The 16,899-nt window shown below is 43.5% G+C and overlaps 1 protein-coding gene across 4 annotated transcripts; it reads right to left on the bottom strand.

Moving 5' to 3' along the window:
* Positions 1 to 11,337: 11,337 nt before the first annotated feature.
* MEIG1 (meiosis/spermiogenesis associated 1) lies at positions 11,338 to 16,818 on the bottom strand. Of its 4 annotated transcripts, none has more exons than XM_031590098.2 (6): positions 16,704 to 16,818; positions 16,169 to 16,261; positions 15,439 to 15,571; positions 15,222 to 15,370; positions 13,576 to 13,738; positions 11,338 to 12,008 (listed from the first exon to the last, which is right to left on the bottom strand). In XM_031590098.2, exons 4-6 carry the CDS (start codon positions 15,323 to 15,325, stop codon positions 11,880 to 11,882), a joined length of 396 nt encoding a protein of 131 aa, XP_031445958.1. In that variant the 5' UTR covers positions 15,326 to 15,370; positions 15,439 to 15,571; positions 16,169 to 16,261; positions 16,704 to 16,818; the 3' UTR covers positions 11,338 to 11,879. The 4 variants fall into 4 exon arrangements, with proteins under 4 accessions (XP_031445958.1, XP_031445825.1, XP_089991234.1 ...); XM_031589965.2 differs by having other exon boundaries at positions 15,222 to 15,354; XM_090135108.1 differs by lacking the exon at positions 16,704 to 16,818 and adding an exon at positions 16,645 to 16,665 and having other exon boundaries at positions 15,222 to 15,354.
* Positions 16,819 to 16,899: the final 81 nt, after the last annotated feature.

Genomic DNA, 16,899 nt, shown 5'->3' with positions numbered 1-16,899 from the left:
TGTTCCATTCCGTTCCATTCCACTCCATTCTATTTTGTTCCTATTCTATTCTACTTTTTTTTTTTTTTTTTTTTTTTTTTTTTTTTTTTTTTTTTTCCATTTCTGTTCTGTGCTATTCTGTTCTCAGAATTACAGAATCACAGAATGGCCTGGGTTAGAAGGGACCTCAAGGATCATGAATCTCCAATCCTCCGCCACATGCAGGGCCACCAACCATCCCACCTAATACCAGACCAGGCTGCCCAGGGCCCCATCCAACCTGGCCTTGAACACCTCCAGGGACGGGGCATCCACAGCCTCTCTGGGCAGCCTGTTCCAGCACCTCACCACTCTCTCTGTAAAGAACTTCCACCTGACATCCAACCTAAATCTCCCCTCCCTCAACTTAAAACCATTTCCCCTTGTCCTGCCATTATCTACCTTTCAGAGAATTGATTCCCCTCCTGTCTGTAGGCTCCCTTTAGGTACTGAAAGGCTGCAATGAGGTCACCCCGCAGCCTTCTTTTCTCCGGGCTGAACAAGCCCAGCTCCCCCAGCCTGTCTTTATAGGGGAGGTGCTCCAGTCCCCCGGACATCTTCCTATTCTATTCTATTCTATTCTATTCTATTCTATTCTATTCTATTCTATTCTATTCTATTCTATTCTATTCTACTCTACTCTACTCTACTCTACTCTACTCTACTCTATTCTACTCTATTCTACTCTATTCTATAATTCTATTCCTCCATCCCACTGCATCTCATCCCATCCCACCCTATACCATCAATCTCATCCCACTCCACTCCACCCCACCCCACCCCACCCCACTCCATCCCACCCCGTCCCATCCCATCCCATCCCATCCCATCCCATCCCATCCCATTCCATTCCATTCCATTCCATTCCATTCCATTCCATTCCATTCCATTCCATCCAATCTCATCCTTTATCATCTGGTAGCACAGGCCTGATGAAGAGCGGCTGAAGGAGCTGGGATTGTTCAGTCTGGAGAAAGGAGGCTCAGGGGAGACCTTATTGCTCTCTATAACCACCTGAAGGGAGGTTGTGGTGAGCTGGGGGCTGGCCTCTTGTGTAACTGGTGATAGGACTAGAGGGAATGGCTTCAAGCTGCGCCTGGGGAGATTTAGGCTGGATGTTAGGAAATACTACTTCTCTGAAAGAGTGGTCAGGCACTGGAATGGGCTGCCCAGGGAGGTGGTGGAGTCACCGACCCTGGAGGTGTTCAAGGAACGTTTGGATGTTGTGTTGAGGGACATGGTTTAGTGAGCACTACTGGTGATAGATGGATGATTGGACTGGATGATCTTGTAGGTCTTTTCCAACCTTGGTGATTCTATGATTCTGTGATCTCGTCTCATTCCATCCCATCCTGTCCCATCTCATCCCATCATTTTCTTTTCTGAAAGTTTTCAGCTTATGTTGTAGAAGGAACCTGCCCAGCTTGGCAGCACAATGCAGCTGAATGTCACCATACTGACCCTATACTATTCCATCTCATCCCATGCCATCCCATGCCATTCCATGCCATCCCATGCCATCCCATCCCATGCCATCCCATCCCAACTCATCATTTTCCTTTCTGAAAGTTTTCCAATCATGCTGCCAAAGGAAACTGCCCAGATTAGCACCACAATGCAGGTGAATGTCACTGCACTGATCCTGTGTTATTTAAGCAGATCTAATTACTGAAGCTGATATTGTGATTTCAACAGATTAAAACTATTGTTTTTTTTTAAAAAACATCTGATGAGCTCAAAAATGATGAGCTTTGGGGTCTTCCTTTTCCCTGTGCTGAGTACATGAAGTAGCTACAAGGGAGTGGTTATTGCTAGAGCAGACATTTGTGGCAGTGGAACATTGTGCTCTATGCATCCCTCGTGTTTGCCAGGTGAACTCCAGCACAGACCTTCCCAGCCTCTACTTACCATATAATTTGCAGCAGCTTCTTCACCTCTGACAGTGGGTTTGGGTGCATGAAATCCTGATTGTTTTTCTTACTGTTTGTAACTCCCTCAGTTTGTCTCACAAAATATGTTTCCTCGTGACTACCCCAGATAATCACGGCAGCATTTCTCCAAGTGCATTTTAGGATGAAAATAAAACAGAGAAATAAACAAAATCCCCCACCAACGATGTGTTTCATTTGCTTGAGGCTCCAGTTTGGATGAACCCAACCATCCCAAGTCCCTTTTGAGCCAGAGGTCACCACTCATGGGAGCTCCCAACTCCTGAGCCAGGGAACCGGGCACTTTTATTGCAAAATATCTCAGCTATGGGAGCTGGAGGGGATGCTGGGCCCTCAGCTTTGGGGCGCACGCTGTGTACACAGGGCCCAAGTGCTCTTCATCTCCACTTGGCCTCTCCCCTCTCACGGTCACCGCGTTTGAAGACCAAAGCACTCCAGCTTCAGAGATGAAAGAGAAGTTCAATCAAATGATGGAGGGTTTTCTGAGCCTGCCTTTGTCCTGAGCTGAAGCGCTGGATGGAAGTCAGAAAATCTCCTCCAGCCCTCAGGCGTTTGCTCCCACGCTCACTGGTTGGTGAAGAAGGGTCTTGTGGAGGGCTCTTCACGTCATCTTGATCTGCTCAGAAAATAAATCCCATAGGTTGAGCAAGTGCTCTCGACATATGGAAATGTTACAGTTAGTTTTGCATTGGTATTTCAGCTCTTGTTTCTATACCTGAGCTCTGCCCGGATCAGTTCCAAGGGTTGGGCAGGTCTGGCTGGAGCCAGGGATGCACCTCATTGCTGGAGGACAGGAGTTGTGGCTGCCCCGGTGTTGTGTGCTGCATTTGGTCGTGGAGTTATGGCTAAAAATGGGCACAACTTTCTCTGCCAATTAAATACTAATAATTTAGAACAGATATGAAATCCAGCCACAAACTGATGAAAGCACCAACCCTCACTGAACATGCATAGCATCTGTAATGCTGATGGAGGAGCTGAAGACACCAATCATTGCACTTCAGCTCACTCTACAGTGGTTGGGTTTCATTAGACCAATACAACCATTTAGAATCATGGAATGCTTTGAGTTGGAAGAGGCCCTTTAGAGGTCATCTGGTCCAACTCCCCTGCAATGAACAGGCACATCTACAGCTCCATTGGGTGCACAGAGCTTCATCCAGCCTGACCTTGTGTATCTCCAGGGATGGGGCACCCATCACATCTCTGGGCAACTTGTTTCAGTGCTTCACTGCCCTTATTGTAAAAAAAACTTTTTTCTTATATCTTATATCTAATTCTGCCCTCTTTTAGTTTGAAACCATTTCCCCTTATCCTGTCCCAACCAACTCTGATAAAGAGTCTGTCCCCTTCTTCCCCATAGCCCCCCTGTAGATACCTGCTGTTTCAATATTGGTTTCACTTGTACAGCTCAGTTCAAGGCTCCCTATGGCTGTGATTCTATGATAAATTATGTCTCTTTCACTGGATGGCAACACTTGTTTGGCAAACGCAGTGTCTCACAGAGCTGTGTCTTCTTTCCCAACTGGACATGTTTGGATCATTATGCAAGCAATGTCCTGTGGGTCTGATTTTGCAGGAGGTGATACCCCCCAGCAGCACGTATCTCAGTGGGACCTCTGGGATGTTGCACGTGGCCCCATCCACGAGTTGCACACACAGCTGAATCCTTCAGAGGCCAGAGATGAATAATTCTTTGTAGCAGGAGTCCGCAGGGGAGAACACTGGTTGGTAGCAGGATGTATGACCAGGCAGGGGCTGTCTCACATGAGAAGACTGGAAAGTTCAGCTTGGCTGCTGAGTGGCCAAGAAGAGATTTTGTGGGTTTATTCTACAATGAGAAGGAGTAAATGCTAGGGAACAAGCTAAATATTTAAGCTAATGGGTTTTGCTGGCATGGAAGCAAATGGCTGTGAATGATGTTCAGACTGGGAGATTTCAGCCTGTCAAAGGAGGGAAGCTCAGGACAGCCCTTCAGATGGAGCTGTGGGAACAGAAAACAAAACTGCTTAAAGGATGAAGTTTGGTTGGCTCATGAGAAATAAAATAAGGTGAGAAAAGGGAATCAGCACTGGAAATCAGATGTCCTTTTCAGCAATGTCTGCTTTCCACAGATCCAAGCTCAGCAAAAAGATGATTTGGCAGCAGATACTGTTGCACATAAATGCATTTGGTGTGGCCTCACACCCACAGCCAGAGCTCCAGCATCACAAATCCCACTGGCATCATGAATGTGAGCGCAGGCTCAGCCTGTGCTATGGGTTTAGTTTTCACTCTGCCCTTACCTTCTGAGCTCATCTTTCAACATCTGTCAAACATGAAGTCTCCCCTGAAAAGTGGGATCATGCCTCCAGCACTGGCATATGGGGTTAAACTCCTTAACATTTAATCCAGCCTAACATTTATGTTAGCAGTCAAAATACATCTCATCCACAGAACAAATGCTAGAAATACCCTTAGTGTGTATCTCATCTCATACCTTACGTGGGAGGGTGATGAACATGGGCGTTTCCACCAATGCTCACTGATGCAACATCATGCAACAGAGCTGTGGTTTAGGATTTTTTTTTGTCACATTTCTAAGCTCAGGGGATCCCCTGTGCCCTCTTGACTATGTGGCAGAATAGAACTAATTATAAAGTAATAGAATCACAGAATCATTAAGGTTGGAAAAGACCATTAAGGTCATCTTGTCCAGCCACTGAATGATTTGCCCCATTTGCAAAAACTGAATCAAACCAAATATAAAAAAAAAATAAGAACAACAAACTGTCACCATCAAGTTCAAAACAAGCATGTTTGTGACTGCCACAATTTTATTGCCCCATAACACTGAGTCACTGCTTTGTACAATTTAAAGAACATATATCAATTTTTGGTGAAGAGTAGAAAAGTTTCTCTGTAGTAAAAGGCTAACTGTGTTTTAATGGGAAAAATAATACAAAAAGACATCTCAGATGGTTTCTCATGGTTTGTTGTGGTCAGGTTGGATGCAATTTCTCTTCCCTTGCTCCTGTTTAAGATGCATTACATCTCTCATCTATCAGGCGGGGAGGCACTGGCACTGCTGCCCAGAGAAGCTGTGGGTGCTCCATCCCTGGAGGTGCTCACAGCCAGGCTGGATGGGCCCTGGGCAGCCTGAGCTGGTGGGGGCACCCAGCCCATGGCAGGGGTTGGAGCTGGGTGGGGTTTAAGTTCCAACCCAGGCCATTCTATGGTTCTATCATAACTGGCTGTGTTGAAGTGCCTGCGCTGTTTCAAGGTTTACTCCCTATGCTTGAGCTTTCCTTGCTCAAAAACAGCCCTGGCATTGCTCCCAACAAATAGATTGGGCCCATAAATCGCAGAGAGCTTTGGATTCTGTTCAGAACATCAGCACCACAAATTCATAAATAGTATACATAATCTCTCCTTTAATATTTTATTTATTCTGAAGGCCATCGTGTGGCTTTTTCTCCTTTCTGGGTGAAGACTTCATTCAGCACACACATGAAAATTTTATTCAATCCCAAGGCTAATTATATATCCTCATCAGTGATGCTGCTGCCTGCACAACCCCATCTGCTGGAGGTCTGTGCCATGTCTGCATAGTTCTTCCTGAGCTCATCACTGAGCTGTGGTCTCTGCAGGTCCTTCCAAGGAACCTGGTGTTCAGGTGCAGAGAAGCTGTGGATACTCCATCTCTGGAGGTGCTCAAGGCCAGGCTGCATGGGGCCACGGGCAGCCTGAGCTGGTGCTTGGTCTAGTGGTTGACAACCCTGCCCATGGGTGGTGCTTGGAGCTGGATGGGCTTTAAGGTCCCTTCCAAGATGAGCCATTGCTCATGATTCTATGGTTCTGCCACGAGCAGAAGGGCTGGCAGTATCACTGGTGTCCCCTGCATGATGAGGGATGCGATTTTGTCCACGTTAAGGCTGTACGTTTGATTTTGCATGTGCTGCACAGATGTGCCCCGCTGAGGGTTTCTGAAGGTTATCTGTGGGGAAAAGCAGGAGCCAGGTCCTTTTTGTAGAGCACTTACCAGGGCTAGCTGTACTCATGGATGCATGTAAGGACTGAGGGGTCTCTAAACTGGCACTGAGTGGAATTACAGACACTTTCAAACTGAAAAAGAAAACAAATTCCAAATTCTGCATGGGCATTTCTAGCATAATCCATCTTTAATGCAATAACCCAGCAAAGGGTTCTTTCTTGCTTCTCCTGGCTTATAGCAACTTGCCTTGAGTCTCTTCCTTACTGTAATTGGACATCTTCCTTTAGCTGAGGATTCATGCATTATTTCACAGTGAATGGGGAGATCCAGTGGCACTGAGACCCAAAGTGGAGTCAGCATTGCTAAGATGACACACACTGGGACCCGGTGCTGGGGGCTGATGTGAGGAGCTCCTTTTGCACGTGTGCTGTGGTCAGCAGCTGGAATGTGGGGAGGGCGTTCATCCGTCAGCAGGAGAAAAAACAGTAACAAAAATCACCGCCTTTTTATCCTATACGATAAGGGAAGGGGCTGTGGGAGCCAGGAAGCAGTCAGCAGAGGGAGACGTGGGCTCACAGATTCAGCACGCAGCCCCATCCCATGGCATCCCTTGCTGGCTTTGCCATCTGCTTCTTCCCATCATGAAATCTCAACTGAAGGTCACAGCATTTGAAGGCAGATCGACAGAAATCATTTTTTGGGGGGAAAAAAATATCTTCAGATGGAGAAATACTTCATTAAATATAAATATTAATAATGAAATTTTCCCTCTTTTGCATGTGATATATGTACAAGTAGCATCCAGCTCTTCTCTTTCTTCATTTTCCTGGCAGGCTGTGAGCAGAGGCACGGCTGTGTGCTTCCCTGTGAAGAGCAGGGGAAGGTGCTCCAACCCACACCAGCTGCTTCCACAGGTAACACAGCCATAAGATGAGAGGGAATGGCCTCAAGTTGAGCCAGTGGAGGTTCAGGTTGGATATAAGCAAGTATTTCTTCTCAGGAAGAACGGTGAGGCATTGGCACGGGCTGCCCAGGGAGGTGGTGGAATCACCATCCCTGGAAGTGTTCAAAAAAAGGGCAGATGTGGCACTGAGGGATGGGTCAGAGGGCATGGTGGGGATGGGCTGATGGTTGGACTGTATGATCTTAGTGGTCTTTTTCAGCCTTAATGATACTCTGATTTTGTATCTGAACTCATCCTCCAGATACATAAATCTCCCTTCTCTGTTGAAATAGTGCTCTGCTCTGACAAAATATGAATCCAGTGACTTTTAAACAAATCTGTCTCTGTAGTTGCAAGTGTAATGATGTTCCTTATTGATCTGACACCTCCTGGGCACGCTGAGCAAACCCAAAGAAGCAGCTGCACGTGATGCCTTGCTTCGTGCTCTGTCCCCTGCCAACAGAGCAGCCCAGGCAGGGCACTGTGCCTTTGGATGAGGTGTTTGGGTGTTCCTGCCAAGGCATCTGACTAACATCTGCAGCAAGGAGCTGGGACCGCCTCCCAGCCAGCCAGAGTGGAACTACTGCCAGTGTGGGAGGAGGTTTGTGTGGGTACCAGATGATAGAATCATAGAGTCACCGAATGGCTTGGACTAGGAGGGGGCTTAAAGCAGATCCTGTTCCAATCCCCTGCTGTGGGCTGGTTGCTCCTCACCAGATTAAGCTGCCCAAGGGGGGCCCTGGCCTTCTGCACCTCCAGGGATGGGGCATCCACACCTTTCTGCCTGTGCCAAGGCCTCACCAAAGCTCTGTGCATCTTTTGGCTGACTCCCTACACACGTTTATCCTTTCCTCCCTTGACCTCCACTTCCTGTTTTTAGGCATTCCTTTCCCTTTGTCTCCATGACCCATGCCCTGGGCCAATGAGATGTTGGTTAAGGGCTATTTAGAATCACAGAAATAACAAATATCAGGATAATGCTGAACTAAGCATGCACACAAATATTAACAAGCAAGTGATAACAGAGATAAGTAAAAAAGCCAGAATTCCTGGTTGATGTGGTTGATGGGCAATGAGAAGAATTAATCCAGCCTTTGTTTATAATTGTTGACATGATTAGCATGAATATTATGGGTTATTTTATGAGATTTGAGGGACTTTCTTCACTAGAGGGCAGTGGGCATAGAACAGACTGCCCAGGGCAGTGGGCACAGCCTCGAACTGCCTGAGTTCAGGGGGTTTTTGGACAACTGTTCTCAGACAGAGGGTTTGAATGTTGGATGGTCTTGTGTGGAGCTGGGAATTGGACTCAATGACCTTTGGTGTGTCCCTTCCAACTCGACACGTTCTATGATTCCATGGTTCTTTGAGTTCACAAAACGACCTCTGATCTGGCAGCACCTAACACAAATAACTGCAGCGCATGGAAGAGTCCTGTGGAACCAGGGAAATATGAGAGAACCTGCAAAGAAAATACAGCACTTCCATTCAAACTGTCTCCAGACGGACTTTACTCTTTTTTCAACAATGTGAGGCATGGTGACATTGGCAGCTGCTGAGTTCAAGTTCTCTTTAACAACGTTTGAAGCTATTCCCAACAACCTGGAAGTAGGAAATGATGTCTAAAAGTTGAAATGTTGAGACTCAAAAACCTTCAGAACTGGAACTGTCCACCCAAGAACTGAAATGAACCGTGAAATGCTTACACTGGTATTTTGTGTGGTAGTTGAACTGTAACTGTAAGACAATCAACTGTAGAATCACTTTCAGACAATACAGCTGCATAATGAATTCAAGGAAAGGCTGAAAACGTTGAAAAACAGCCTAAAATACAAAAACACAGCTTTATTTCCTCAGTGTGACCAGATGAATTCAGATGGGTTGCACCCTTGCCATTTCATCTGAAACTGTCAAACAAAAAGCCCAAAAGGTAGGTGTTGGAAAGGTTTGTTTTAGCACCTCTTCCAATCTTCAGCAAACACAGAGAGCATCCATCTTTGTCTGCTACAAAGCCACAAAGTGAATTAGGATGAGCCTGAGTACCTCAGACGTTGTGCAGCTGGTCGGGCTTGCTGACAGGCAACCTTGCACCTGGGTGTTCTGCTGCTCCTTGTCCTCCTCAGCAAGCAGAGCTCAATACCAAATCCACTCAGGAGGAATAACTCAAGCACGCAGCCTTACACTAGATTAATGCTATCTTGTGATCACAAAGCTGAATTCAGGCAAGAGCCCCATATCTGTTTCTCTTTCAGCAGAAAAGGAACTGCTTTGGCTTCACAGCTAGGGCCGTTACACAGCTGAGGTCTTAAACATGGTTTCAATAATCTTAAATTTGGCACAAATTGTACTGCAATATGAATACAGTCTGGATGCCAAAGGACAAGCCTAGCTGAAACTGTCACCGTCAATACAAGACCTGCTTTTTTGGTAATGGAGTGAGTGAACTTTCAAACATGGCATCGGGGCTGATTAAAGCAATGCCATAAACTGCACTGATTACAGGGCTTTTCTTTCCTTTTCACCCCGTTAAATCTTTTAAATATGACAGTGAGATTCAACACACACAGAACAGAAAAAAATGTTAGTAATAAAATCCAGGCTGCTCGCTCTCTTTAAGCATGAGGAATCTGCCGACTCATACAAAAAAAAAAGCATTTCCAAAGTGGATGTGTGAATTGCTGTCCTACTTGTCTGAACCAAAAAGAAGCCCTCGTGGGCTGTATGAAATGCGTGCTCACTGTTTTAAAGCATAATGCAGAAAAAATCTGCAGCACTGCAAAAACATTCGGTGCCAGCAGGTAAAACGAGGGGAACACAGAATAACCTTTTACATTTGTTTCAATTTAAAAAGGTTTTTATTAAAAAATAGTGAAAAAATAAGCTTAAAAAACTTTCCTGTTGTTTTAATTCTGCTTGAATACCCAACTCTGTCTTTATTATAGATTGATAAAGCGGCAGCACCAAATTCATTCTCACTTACTGTGTGTGTGCTGATGGCAATAATTCAGTCATTTCTGCTGATAAATTTATCTACGTGTTTTTTGGGAATGTCTCTTTCCACCTCCACTGGAAGATCTCTTGTTTTGGAATCTGTGGGAAAAGGGAGAGCCTCAATCGTAAAGTGACAAAATGGATGGATTATAACTGTTCTGTTCCTGCTATTTCTTTGCAAAACACACAAAAAAAAGGGCTCTGTTACAAAGTATGCACGAAGCAATCAAACGAAAAGAAAAAAAAAAAAAATCTGAACTAAAATTAACTGCAGTAATGCTTTGTTGCAATCACTGCAGAACTCTGTTTATACAACACAATGACCTTCCTGGGGCAAAAAAGTTTCACAGCTGCTTCTGAGTACCTTCCAGTTGTTGCTCTAATACAGTCAATGCAAATCTAGCCTAAAAATCTCCAAGCCGTCTAAATAAGGTGACTAGAACACTGCCACCTATTGACAACAAGATCTTTTGAACATTGTATCTATGCTGCTTATTGTGGCCCTCTACCTTGCACATTGAGCTGGCCTGTGCCTTACTTTCAAGTGAAGAATAACCCTAACCTATAAATATTAAAATGTACAGTGCCATACATAATGTCCTGCCAACATCTACATCCATGCCTAAAACTTGGTTGAGACCATCCTGTCCTTTAGTCTAAAGACAGGAGAAATTAATAACATCTGTAACTACCACGAACACAGCTACTGGTTTACTTGAGTCAACTTCAGCAGCTCACTTACCCACAGCTGGGGCAGATTCAAGTATTATACTTAAAGTGAAGGTAACTATGAGTACCTCACATTTACCAGCTGTCTCAATGCAGGAACACTTGTGGACAGCTTCTGCACAGCTGATGGCACAGCAACAGGCTGGTGCTACATACCAACGTTGACAAGAATTGCATTGTGCCCAGAAGAGCCAATTGTCCTCTGTTCAGAACAAAGGGTGTAAAATAAGAAGCTGTAGATATTGACAAGGGGATATTTGAAGTCAGGTAAGATGAATTCTGCCCAGAAACCCCCCTTTTCATTTAAGTAGGCTACCCACTCTTAAATATTACTTGAGATGTTTTCCAAGTTCTCTCTGCAGTTTTGTACTCCCTGATCCCACTGTATGTAAATCCACAATTGTTTTTTTTCTTTTCCTCCATAAAACAGCATAACCTTCTTAATCAATGAATGCTGTTGGGATACGTGGTGTGCGAGACAGTTTATTTGTTGATGTACAATTGGCTAAGGGCCTCACAACATTGGGATGATGAGGCAAACAAAAAGAACAAGCACTTACAGACAGAAATCCTGACCCATTGGTGTTAACAAAGGCAGTGACCAGAAACAAACTTGGTGGGTTGCCCTCATTAACAAGAAGTGGCATATGGGAATGTTTATTCCAGCAGGGTTATCTGATCAAGAACTTCCAAATGAGGAAACAATCGAAAGAAACAGACCTGGTTAGTCTCAGTGATAAACACACAGTGTGAGAAAGTTTATTTGAGTAGAGCCGTTTGATGGAAGACTCCTAAATTGGGCTGCTAAGGGCAGAAAGGGAAACATTAAGCAAACATACCAGGGAATAGATCTGACACAACAATAACTAAATAAACAGTAAATTAAAACAAGAAAGTTTTCTGCTTGTTATTGTGGCTCCTCTCCAAGGGCACTACAATTAACCTTTTGGACTTACTGGGAGCCTTGTAGCCCTTAATTATACCAAGAGACTGCAGCTGACATTAGCTGATATCAACAAGATTATGTTGTTCAGAGTAAAGATCAATGAGTCTACTTATAATGGACTTTGCACAGTCAAACCCAATATACAAAGTCCCTTTGCAGCTTTTTATTTTTTTGATGTTCCAAATAATTTGATATGTTCTGTATTCCCCATTCTATCCAAGAATGATATTTATGTTTTAAATGCTGGATTATACAAATCTCATTTACTTACAGATCCTAACTAACAAAGAGGTTTATTTAAAAACGTACAAACTTTGCAAAGTAGCAAAATTAGTATACATAAACTTTCACTTTATGAACATCTTTGTCTTCACATTCTCTTTGCTTATTGTAATAATAGAAGGTGTTGTCCTTTCTCTGAAGCTTCTTCACAAATCCAGTTTCTGGCCAACACTCTACCTACAAAGAAAATAAAATGATATTCATTCACTGGAACAAGTTTGCACTGAGTGAAGCTTGTGCCCTGTGTTGTAGAGAATATAGGGTATAGGTCTATGGGAAAACAACACTGTTTCTGAAGAGACTTTGCATTAGCTTCCTTAAGTATTAAAAAGATTGAGAACAAGATGTTAGAAAAGAGTTTTCAGGCCTAATATAAATAATTTTTTGATCAGAGACGTCTTCGAATAAGCAGGATCAGTCCTGCAGGACGCCAGCACTATCATAGTGCTGTTCATTATTCACTTTGTGAAGCTCTGAACATACAAGTGCTCCGGCCATTAGTTTAAGAGCTTTATGGTTTTGACAGCTATCTCCAGTTTGAACAACTGTAATTACTTCTGATCAGCCCAAACCTTAAGAATCCCATCTTTCTTCCAGGCAGAGCTGAGAATAGGATATTAAACTACAGCATTCTCTGATTGGAGAGTTCCAGAAGCAGTAGCTTAATTCTGCATTACTTCGGCATACAGTTGAATTATGTGCATCCTCTGTCTGAAGATAAGAGCTTTAACATTTGTTACAACTACGCTGTAATTGCATCATTAATCATAACTGCAGTCTGGAATCATAATATGGAGTAAATACAACATTTCAAAATGTGTACGTTGGAAAAGAACCACCAGATCCTGGCAAGTTTCAACAGAACACACATTTTAAATCAGCATAAGTGATGCTTTTCAGCTTTTATGAGGATTTAATTATGTGTGGTTACATACTGCCATAAATCTTGAATGGACTCATCCTACCACACTAAGTGCAGCATTTATGTACACAGGAGGTTAAGATCTTTTACAATTGTATGTTTCATATTATATATGTTGCTTTGGAAGATCAATTACAGAAATTCAACGCAGGTAGCATATTATTTACTCTATTAGCCTCTGTTGTTCTTTTGAATCTCAGGAAACCATTGAATTTCTCATCTGATGTGCTAGGGAGTTTTGCCATCAACTGCAGTGAGCAGAAGACCAAGTCCTAGATGTGTTCTGTTGGCAGATGCCTGTAACACAACTCCCTGTAACACAACAGCTGCCATCAGATATTTCTATTTTGGTTAGATTCAATAGAAACCAAATTTTGAGTGTGCATGACATTTGATTATGCTACTATGCAGTAGCACAGGACAACCTGGACAATGGATGTGTTTCCTATCAGGCCCATTGGCAGAGATATGGGGAGACTTCACAGAGAATTACCTTTAATATATTCCTTCCTTCAAATCTGAATTAGTCTTTTGGACAGCAGCTACATCTATTCAAAGAAACCTATGTTATATTTGTAAGTGTGTAAGACATAGGGAACAAAACCAGGCTGGCTTATGTTTCTATTTTGCTTCCGTAAAATAAATTACTCTGCATGGCTAATAATTGCACAAGAATTCAAGTCAGATCTGGGAGGAAAAAAAAAAAACTGTATCAAAAACTAGCATAATGACAGGAAACAAGAGGCACGTTCAGCTTTATTTAATAATTTAACATGAGAGAGAAATTCAGTGTAAGAACTCTTGCGGAGTTTTAAATCTTACCGTATCAACTTGTTTTACTTGTTTATATTCAACTTCATCTCTGTACCCAGCTTGCTGGAACCTGTATAAGTTCTCTATCTCATCTGACCATTTTTTGGCATGACGTATAGATTTTGGCTTGATGTCAGCTTTAGACACGGCTGCAGAAACTTCTGACATTTTCCTGAAATTAGATTTTTGAAAAGGAAATAGAGAAGACAAAAGCAAGTGATCTTGTTAGGATGAAACAGGGATGGGTAGAACAAAATTGAAACAATAAAGTACAGCCTATACAATGTCTTCCTCTCCAAGTCTGAGATTAAAAAAGAAAAAAAAAAAAACACAGAATGGCCTGGGCTGAAAAGGACCACAATGATCATCTAGTTGCAACCCCCCTGCTATGTGCAGGGTCGCCAGGCTGCCCAGAGCCACATCCAGCCTGGCCTTGAATGCCTCCAGGGATGGGGCGTCCACAACCTTTCTGGGCAAATAATAATTATAAACAATCAGAATAAAATTAAATGCACTACTCGATCTCAAACAAACCCATGACACCCATACTTCTCTCTCTAGGAAACTGTTATCACGATATTTTTGCCACCCTGAGTTAACAGCGCTGCCTAAAATTTACTGGTGCACAGAGATGCATAAATAAACAAAGAATACCCAGTAATTGTTTCAAATTTTGCATGTCCATAGTCACTGCTCCTTTGAGAGAGGAAGTTTTTCAAGTTTTTCTTTCCTCCTACTGAAGGAACACCAAAATGGCAAGCACAAAATGAAACATTCAGGATAGATGAGGAACAGAAGGAAGGAATGCACTGCCAGTTATATGGCCACAGTGAAGATGACAAAGAACTGGTTCTAAAAAATCAGTTGGATGGGGTAAGAAAGAAAAGCACACAATCTACCAACATTCATCCTAGCCAGTGCTTGCCCAACCAAAATCTGACTGATGCTACTGACTCTCTCCCCACACAAAACCCTTTTGCAAACAAGGTAGAATTTCCTTACTTAGCAAGTTCCAATGTCAACTGAGAGTTCAAAAAGTTGAAAGCTGGTGGCTTATCAAATGAGTCAGTTAGAAAGACCAGTAAAGAAAAAACTGCAGCTTACACTGCTTTAGGAAAATGATATCAAGAATTGCTACCATAATGTGGAAACTGAAATCTGCATCTCTGTCATATAACGTATGAGCCATTGGGAAAGAAAGAAAGGGCCTTTCATCCCTGACTGCATATGCTTCATTGAAGATCAATAAAAAATATGCACAAAGACTTTCTTCTAGCAACACTGATCTATTTCTTGTAGCTCAGCACTCCAAACCATTAAGTAGTAAGGGCTCTGCAGCTCTTACTGATGTTTTGTAATTGAAGGCAGTCATTTAGTAATAATAATTTTTAAAAAAGTAATTTTCACACCCAGTTATGAGGTGTCAAATACAAATTAGATGCTCAGTATATATCCTTATTATAAATCTGTAGTGTAGTATTGCTATCTCAAAATAATTCTTTCATCTCTTGCTGCAGAGGGCCCTCTCGTAGCCATTATAGAATTTTGCATATGCTGTCAATCTGGGACTTGAGAAAGACTGTACTGTAAGTAATGGCATTAGATCTTAAATTAACAATAGTTCAGCACTTATTAAGCATCTTATGATAACTCACATGTTACTGGGCTTAAGTACTTCTTTAGAGGATGTGCTGAATTCATCTGATGAATGCAGTTCTTCAAGACATCTCGATGCAGTTGGCATTTCCTGACTCACCATTGTTTTGGATTGCTTGCCCACAGGTCTTCCTGCTCAAAAACACGTCTAAGTGTCACATAAAGTGTCAGGTTGGTGACTTCAATAATTATAAAAATTATAAAGCCTGATACTACCCTGACTGAACAAAGTCCAAGAATGGATGAGGTTGGCAGTGACCTCTGGTTCTATCTGGTCCAGCCTCCACTCAAGCAGGGACACCCAGAGCAGGGTGCCCCAAATCACATCCAGGCAGCTTCTGAAGATCTCCTAGGAAGGAGAATCCATAAATTCTCTAGACAAACTGTGTCAGCACTCTGTCACCTGCATAGTAAGGTTTTTTTTGTTGTTTGTTTTTTAATTCATTTTCAGAGTTTTTTCTTCTTTTCCCTTGTTTCAGTTTCATCCAGAACATGAAATAACTACTGGACATATGGGAAACTGTCAGACGAGACAGATACCAGTGTAAAATGCTAATATTTGAAAGATTTGTGAATGCAGGTGTATTTATAACAAAGTGTGGACACCTCATAAGTGAACCTCAGTCCTGATCAGCTGAAGAGGGAAAATCAGACAAATGGTCTGCATAATTCATGTTTATATAAGTGCTGTTTATATTTACATTGGTGCCAGTAAATGCATTGTTTTCAGTCTGTGCATGCTTTCAGGCTGTACACGTGTGAGAATGGGCACACTTACTGGAAGTATAACTCTCATACCAGCTACCTAATGGAAAGTGAAACACAGCAGCCTGCTTCTGTGGCACTGGAACAGAAGAACTCCCTGATATTTGAAGTCATTGGTGTCTGGCTTAACAATATTAAGCACTACCAAAAGCTGAGAAACTAGAAGTAACTGACTACGTACTTCTTTCAAGTTACTGAAGCTGTGTATTTGCCTCTCATTAAATCAGCTGCTCCTCAATGCTGCTTCTTTCCCCAAGTTTCTTCCTTCTGTTTCCTTAAAATTCACAACGGAAAAGAACAGAACTTGTACAACAGAAGATTGCACTTAAACAGTCACCACCACCAACAGTAGAACAAACTGCTCAGAATATACCTTGTGTCCACAGTTCCTAAGGCAGAGCTCAGCATGAAGGCAGAACAAGGCTCCCACCACCCAACCATGAGATCCAAACCCTGCTCTGAAGCCCGAGGCCTAAAGGCAGCCAAGCCCCAACCGATGCAATTCCTGCCCCATCGCACCTAAGGAAGGTCTCCACACAGCACCCCCAAAGCAACCCCCCACCCCACGCCCATCACACCAACTCCAGCCCCTCTGCCACCACCACCACCAGCAGAACGACTTCATCCCCATCTTATCACCATGACTCTCAGCCCTACCACCGCCCCATCACCACCACACAGCCTGCTCCCACATCCACGCCCTTGTCCTCAGAGACCTCGGTGCCCGCCGGGACGAGGCGGAGACGGCGGCTCCTCCTCACAGCACCAACGGCCACCGCACCGCGCCGTTGCTAAGCAACCGCTTCCCGCCGTTGCCCTTTTAAGCCCTTGCTCCCGCCTCTCCCTCTGCGTGCTTCCGATTGGCTGGCATGATGCGAGCTCGCCTTCCGATTGGCCGAGGCGGTGAGGGCG

Source organism: Phasianus colchicus, chromosome 1 (assembly GCF_987193195.1).
Source record: "Phasianus colchicus chromosome 1, bPhaCol1.hap1.1, whole genome shotgun sequence".
Classification (NCBI taxonomy): Eukaryota; Metazoa; Chordata; class Aves; order Galliformes; family Phasianidae; genus Phasianus; species Phasianus colchicus.
The sequence above is the reverse complement of the archived record's forward strand: the minus strand, read 5'-3'. Positions and strand labels throughout refer to the sequence as shown.

Coding starts and splice junctions, on each gene's coding strand:
- MEIG1 (XM_031590098.2), bottom strand. CDS start 15,325: ATGGTGAGTCAGGAAATGCCAACTGCATCGAGATGTCTTGAAGAACTG. Junction 13,739..15,221: donor GTACTTAAGCCCAGTAACAT/GTGAGTTATCAT, acceptor ATCTAATTTCAG/GAAAATGTCAGAAGTTTCTG. Junction 12,009..13,575: donor AAGTAAAACAAGTTGATACG/GTAAGATTTAAA, acceptor TTTTCTTTGTAG/GTAGAGTGTTGGCCAGAAAC.